The sequence below is a fragment of the Mizuhopecten yessoensis genome, unplaced genomic scaffold, assembly GCF_002113885.1.
Source record: "Mizuhopecten yessoensis strain PY_sf001 unplaced genomic scaffold, ASM211388v2 scaffold10933, whole genome shotgun sequence".
Classification (NCBI taxonomy): Eukaryota; Metazoa; Mollusca; class Bivalvia; order Pectinida; family Pectinidae; genus Mizuhopecten; species Mizuhopecten yessoensis.
The window spans coordinates 45,348-52,983 of record NW_018408794.1 but is presented as its reverse complement, the minus strand read 5'-3'; the positions used below and the strand labels follow the sequence as shown (position 1 = coordinate 52,983).

Below are 7,636 nucleotides of genomic sequence, written 5' to 3'. Positions count from 1 at the left end.
ACAGCTAACTCATACTGCGTCCCAACAACTAACTCATACTGCGTCCTAACAGTAAACGTATACTGCGTCCTAATAACTAACTCATACTGAGTCCTAACAGCTAACTCATACTGCGTCCTAACAGTAAACGTATACTGCGTCCTAACAACTAACGTATACTGCGTCCTAATAACTAACTCATACTGAGTCCTAACAGCTAACTCATACTGCGTCCCAACAACTAACTCATACTGCGTCCTAACAGTAAACGTATACTGCGTCCTAATAACTAACTCATACTGAGTCCTAACAGCTAACTCATACTGCGTCCTAACAGTAAACGTATACTGCGTCCTAACAACTAACGTATACTGCGTCCTAATAACTAACTCGTACTGAGTCCTAACAGCTAACTCATACTGCGTTCTAACAATTAGCTTATTCTACGACCTAACACTTAATCCTCTACGACAGAAAATGTCGTCTACTGCGACAATACAGTTACCCTATCGTAGGTTAGTAAAAGCATTGAGAACAGCATACTATTGATGTCAATCATACATTACCGTTGATTATTGTTCAAACTCAATTTTATACACTATGTTCAAGAATTCAAAAGTATTGACCTCAGATAATATGTATAAAATATTAAAATTTCCAATAATGTTTTTTTTCAAAATCTGAAGTAGAGAATAAATGCATTTATGTATCATAATGCTGGCTAAGCTTTATAAACTGTTAACATATGTACATCACAATGTCTTATGCTTTATGGATTATCTGCCCTTGATTCCGATTCCACAAGATCAGCTACCAACTTCATGAGTGTAAACCACGCTTTCTTCACAGCATCGACATCTACGTTGTCCCTACCCTCCGTGACTGAATCAATGAGTTCATGTATAGCTGGTATCATCCACTGAAACAGGAAAACATTACACATTGACGACTCGTGTGCCTTCTTCAGCACTACAAAACTTAACATTGTAACACACATAACAAAAATGAGGAACGGACCAGACGGGTTTGAATTTCAACATAACAGCTTGAATGTACAGTGCATTATTTTACATTTTTAGTGTATTTTTATATTATTTCTAAGATTTTTGGTGCGAAAAAAACATTTATGTAAATGATATATATCGCCCATCTCTTTCCGGTCTTCAATGTCAAACATAGATAGATATTTATATCCTATTTTCAACAGAAAAAAATACATCTGTTGTTAAACTTCACATTAGTCACTACTAGGAAAGGGTGTAGCGATGAGGACTTTGTTCATATAAACAGTTTTTTAGTTGTCAATCATTTTATTACACTGGTTGAAAGAACACTTACTCGCCCAGATATTTCATTTCATATATATATCCTGATTTGTCCTTATAAAACAAAAAGTGACAGAACTACCCGCGTTTCATTTGTGCTCCAGAATTAACAATTAAAATACAAACCCTACTCTTCTTCCCAATTCCTACTCTCCTTTCTCAACCTTACTTTCCGTCCTCGTCGGCATGCCATGGTCCCGTAATGAAATCTAATTGTATTAGCTCTACTTGCCTCAGAAGTAATATTCTATTTATCTTCGCCCTGTTGACTTGTCATGTCACATTTGAGACAATTCGCAGTATCACTACATGTACTTTCTTGATAAAAAACCACTCCGTTTGCCAATACCTATTTAGCCATGACGAGTTGTAGTGTGGTTTGGATCAGTGTTACAGAATTTACTCTTTATCGTGCTCTGATATCCTACTGAGATTTTTCTCCTGGGATTTCAGTATCTACCATCACTTTGTCCCATATAATTTGACTTGATTGGAAGTTTTATCGGAATTTATTATGTTTTTCCTTCTGCTGCTTTCATCTGTGCCTTGTTCAAAGTGTTTGCATGTGCATCAACGTTGAGTTCCTGTGTCGTTACCTTTAACGCTTTGCAGTAGTATACTTCTTCTTTTTATTTTACTTTTTATCACGTTCCAAAGTCGCCTTATTGACCATCAATCCAAATGTCAAGTTTTGTTGGTCTAGCACTTATAGTTTCAGAGAAATTAACTGAAACGTAAAAACTGAATGTGGATGAAGATGCTGACAAAGTCAATGGACCATACCATGAAAGATGGGCCGTATCCAACATTTGATGCAAGGGTTGAGATGTAATACCTAAGCAGTAACTTAAACGCAAAACCTTAATGTTGACGCTGCCGCCGAAAAAGTAACACCTAAGTCTCGCTTCGTGGCGGCGAGACAAAAATGAATAGTTTTTCTACTTGATACTTTCCATGGTGCATACTATTACCTGGTTAGTCATAAAATAATTCTATCGCGTGATAGTTTCCCAGTAAATGTTGATGAGGTTCCGAAGAGGTGAAACCACAAACAAACAAGACATAACTTACGTACCATGAACTGTTCCCGTCCAATGCCTTTGTCCAAATGGGTCCTTGCTGTTTTCCGCACCAGTTCCTTGAGACAATAAATGTCGTCAAGACTGTCGATGTAAGACTCCAGGGCGTACATCACACTCATACCATGGGCCACCATCCGATAGTTTGTCTTTGTCGTCTCACTAACACGAAAAGTAAGCCGTTAGCTAATCATTGATATCAACGTTGTGACGAAGAACGATACCGACCACAAGGGATCCAAACAATCAAACTATTGCTTATATTGAAAATAATGTAGGGATTAAGCCTGAAACTAATATATGATTACTGAAACAAAACGATGGATGTATGCGAGTTGATATAACTTTCAATCTGTTTTTAAGTCTAAAGCGTATTTTTTATTTATTTAGTTACATGAATTTTCTGTTATGGTCGTGTTTTTTTCATATTGGACGAAGAGAATTTGTGGTTGTAAAAGAAACTTTTTTTATCGGCCTTGACCTCCAATGTTGTCATTGGTTATTGATCTTATGGAACTTTTCTTCCACTTTATAGAACACATTTTTAAATTAACTCAGTCTGCGTTTTCGTACTTCTTCAACCAATGGTCACCTCACCTTGCCAAACAGCCATGTAAACAGCCAAGCGTCACGGTATTTTTTAAGATTGTTACTTTTCCTTTCCTTAGTAGTAACATTTGTCAGTTATCGATATCCTATTCTTAATCTTAAGATATGTTAGCATATATTTAACCTTTTTACCAATACCCATCTTTACCTTGGTTTATATAAAGTTTTTTTACGGTCGCCATCATCACCTTATTTCTAGCTACGTCTTTATCTGATCACAGACAGAAGGGAAACCGAGTACTAAAATACTATGTATGGTTTGGGCCTTTTGTGGCGCCCAAATCCATCACAATCAAAAAATCTTCAATAGAACTTTCAAATGACTGTTTCTTTAATTTTGAATACTTCCCTAGTTCTATAATGTAAACATTTATTAAGGTTTTCAGTTATTGCTGCCATGGTTACCAGTTCATATTTGCATAAATCAATGAAATTTGAATATTCCGTAAATTTTGACAGGTTTTTGCCTAGTTTTTATCTTAATTACCATAGAGCGCACTCTTGAATAAACTTTATATTTCTCTCAAAGATGTATTACAGGCGCCTACACATTTTCCTTTGATTTTGAGTTTGTTTAATCATGCGCTCTACAGTTTCCAGGGGAAAAACTATGCAAAATATGACAAACTTCACTGTATATTCATTTTTTTTCTTCTAATTTATGCAAATTTGAACTTGTTACCATGGCAACAATAATTAGAAATACAAATAAATATTAGCATGGCAGTGCTTAGAAAGTATTTAAAATAAAAGAAACAGTCATTCTCAAAGTTCATTTAAAGGTTTTTAATTTTGATGCATTTGGGGGCCAAAACACGCCCAAACCATACATAGTCCGTTCAAAATATATCCTATCTCAAAGATTGAAATTTCACTGTTGATATAAGTGTTTTGTTATTTTTCTCCAACTCCTGATAATTTAATGATGAACCAGACGACCGCGCAATCATCAAGGGCACGTGAACTATGTGACAAAATTGATGACGCTTTTCAGGTTACACTGCATAAAGTGATGACGCTATCATGACGTTTTCAGAATGATAGCGAGTGAAAACTGCCATTTCTTGGTAGACTGGGTTATCTTAACCCTAACCAAGACAGGAGTGCACATTAGAGGTGTGTGAAAGTATTTTTTTCCAAGATATTTGGTGGCACACGGGAGGAGACGTCATGACGTGTGTATGAAACGTTTACGATATCAGAACGTCGTTTTTCCTCCTGTTATTTTGCATAGCTTAATGAAACTTTTCCTTTTCATTTGATATCTTCTAGTTCCGGCTATGGTTTATTTGTTTTGACATATAGTTCTAAGTATATATGCGAGTTAAACTATTTTTTTCTATCGTTATTACCTGATATAATTATTTAAGCTTACCCATTGTAATCTAAGGCCTCTAGGGGTTTGTCTTTGAACATCCTGAACATCTCTTTTGCTTTAGAAAACCTCCTGAATAGTCTGAAAGAATATCAGTATCTACTGTCACAAGATTATACACGATATAAAATACAATATACAAAAGAAGACCATATTTTGATATGAGTTTAGCAAATTTAAAAAGACGGAACTCGTTTTCCCATGCACTCCTAGCGTATGATAAAAAAGAAAATTACTTCTGTTTTTTAAATATATACAAGGGAAGGTGGAACGTCATTTGATGGGAAAGAAATGAGCAATTCCACTGTCGTATTCTATGGGAATCATTCTGTTTTTGCTTCAATGTGAATTTCTCCATTTTGAGACACTTTTCTTGTGCACACATATAACGTAATTAAAGAGGTGGACTCTTGAATTATAAAAGCTAGAATTGCCTTAATTAATTGGGAAAATCTTTTGAAATATTCGAGCAATTTGAAATTGAAAATACTCCATGTACTTTAATATACATAACATACTCATTTCAAATGAAGATGTTTTTCAATACCTGACTTTGAATAAACGTATAGCATGCTTGGTTGCATTTCTTTATCTAATGCGGATTAAGGGATCTATTCAGACAAGCCATACATATAGACAGTCGTTGTGTATACCTACTTCATGAAAAGCTTCACGCCATTAGTCTTTTTGTCCTCGGCCAGTATACCCCAGCTGTCCTTTAAAAGTTTCACCTCCTGATCTGTAAGAGCTCCTACGTTCTGTTGGGTTTCCGCCATTTTTCTATAATACAGAACTCTAAATGACTGAAGTGTTAAACGTTTCTCTACGCATTTGACTGTCACGTGGCCGTTATATTTGATATTTAGCTTAAATTGCTGACCACCATTAGTCGAGGGATGGGTAACTATTTGACGTATGTATCCGAAATCGGTTTTTTATTTCACTGTAACACACTGAGAAATAACCCCGACCTACATGATAACCTTTCTGACGGCAGTGTATAACCACTTACCATACCTCAAACAGGAATGTTACTCGTGAACGCTAGGACACAAAGAACATGTTAAGCTACACATGAACAATTACCCGAAATCGTGACATAGAAAATCGAGACAGAAGGTAAACTACAGAAAGGAAGAAGACAAAGGGGAAAGCAAAATGGAAAAAACTGAAATATTATAACTAGTATATTGACAAAAACGTGTGTACTCGACTATACCTGAATATCTTTGGTAGCTCATCAATACACCTGTATACCTGTGGTAACTCATTATTACACCTGTATACCTGTGGTACAATGTAACGCATTATTGCAGCTGTATAATGTGTTAACTCATTATCACACATATATACCTGTAGTAACTCATTATTACAGTTGTATACCTGTGATAACTAATCAATGCACCCGTACACATGTGATAGCGCATTATTACACCTGTATACATGTGGTAAATAATTATTACACCTGTACACATATGGTAAATAAATGGTACACCTATTTACATGTGGTAACTCATATATATACTTGTATATCCCTGGTAGCAGACTTTACACCTATATCAATGCGTTAAGTCATATATATACTTGTATACCTTGGTAGATCCTCACAACACATTTTTACATGTGAAACCTCTTACATAAACCTGTTTACTTATAGTAACTCACTTATACGCCTTTATACACGTGTTAAGTCATTATTATACCTGTGTACATGTGATAACTTATTCTATTAAACCTGTATACCTGTGTACATGTGATAACTTATTCTATTAAACCTGTATACCTGTGTACATGTGATAACTTATTCTATTAAACCTGTATACCTGTGTACATGTGATAACTTATTCTATTAAACCTGTATACCTGTGTACATGTGATAACTTATTCTATTAAACCTGTATACCTGTGTACATGTGATAACTTATTCTATTAAACCTGTATACCTGTGTACATGTGATAACTTATTCTATTAAACCTGTATACCTGTGTACATGTGATAACTTATTCTATTAAACCTGTATACCTGTGTACATGTGATAACTTATTCTATTAAACCTGTATACCTGTGTACATGTGATAACTTATTCTATTAAACCTGTATACCTGTGTACATGTGATAACTTATTCTATTAAACCTGTATACCTGTGGCAGCTTATCAATACATCTGTATACACGTGGTAGCTAATTATCGCTCGTGTATACCTGTGATTATTCGATAATATACCAGTTTATATATTGTAAGTATATTAATAGACCTTTACACATGAAGTGATGCATTGACATACCGAATGATGATGTCTACCTACCATAGAATAGCTTCGTTCAATTGTTGAGATAAGATTAAAGTTACCCTGTTTATTTAAATCAATATCACAAGTGTTCAGTGCACACCTGTACGTGGTAATAATAATTTATCAGAACTGCATGCGATAAAACAGGAGTGTGACCCAAATTTGTCACCAGCTCACATACAAACTACCAATACAGTGTTCAGGATGCTGGCTCAGCATTTTTAAAAGTCTCTTAATATAGGTCTTAATTCATGTCAAAACATTAACCATCAAATGTCAATAAGTAGGTCATTGTGCCACCGCTTGAGGGAATCCAGGGACAAAGATCAAATTCCACTTGCTCTCCCGAGCTAGGGCTTTACATATAAATAAAGATCTATTCTCATATCATGTTATCTTGTCTAATTAAGTGTATGAGGCAAATGTGTTAATATTTATCAGGGAAAAAAAAAATCTGAGAGACAGAAGAATTATTTCACGGTGTTTAAAGAGTTTTAACAGTAATTGTAAAATGCAGCTTTTTACGAAAACAGTTCTGTTTAAACCTCATAAATTTACCATCATTTCCTGTTTATGTCTTTACCTATTTTAACAAAAGATTGCTTATTTTTGCAATCATAAACTATTTGTAAATCCAGTCCAGATAAAGATGAGTGGCACAATACATAGAAATGTATGAAAACGAAAGTTAAATTTAAGTAGAATGTTTTTAATTTTAAGTATGTCTGCGATTAAATAGTCATGGTAATTATATAAGTAGAATATCTATTCAAATATATTAGATACGACTAACATACAAGCTTGTAAAATATCTTTATAATTGAATTAATGATATCAACACTATAGCTGAGCTGTTATATGTAAGTATAAGTTCATTATACCCCGATAGAAACAGCAACGCACTCACCTCTCTTATGTAAGTTCTAGTATTGTCGTTCCTACTTCCTTCCCTTGACGCTGGTATTTGCTGGATATTC

General features: G+C 34.7%; 1 protein-coding gene across 1 annotated transcript; it reads right to left on the bottom strand.

Annotated features, from left to right (window-relative positions):
• On the bottom strand, positions 1-7,636 carry LOC110463816 (globin-like). Its single transcript, XM_021518693.1, has 5 exons — positions 7,567-7,636; positions 5,025-5,147; positions 4,368-4,448; positions 2,380-2,545; positions 1-898 (listed from the first exon to the last, which is right to left on the bottom strand). Exons 2-5 carry the CDS (start codon positions 5,141-5,143, stop codon positions 749-751), a joined length of 516 nt encoding a protein of 171 aa, XP_021374368.1. The 5' UTR covers positions 5,144-5,147; positions 7,567-7,636; the 3' UTR covers positions 1-748.

What these genes read in the sequence shown, in the direction of transcription:
- LOC110463816 (XM_021518693.1), bottom strand. Translation starts at nt 5,143, where the DNA reads ATGGCGGAAACCCAACAGAACGTAGGAGCTCTTACAGATCAGGAGGTG. An exon ending in GGCGTGAAGCTTTTCATGAA is followed by an intron (nt 4,449 to 5,024) that starts GTAGGTATACAC and finishes ATATTCTTTCAG; the next exon opens with ACTATTCAGGAGGTTTTCTA. An exon ending in TTGGACGGGAACAGTTCATG is followed by an intron (nt 899 to 2,379) that starts GTACGTAAGTTA and finishes TTCCTGTTTCAG; the next exon opens with TGGATGATACCAGCTATACA.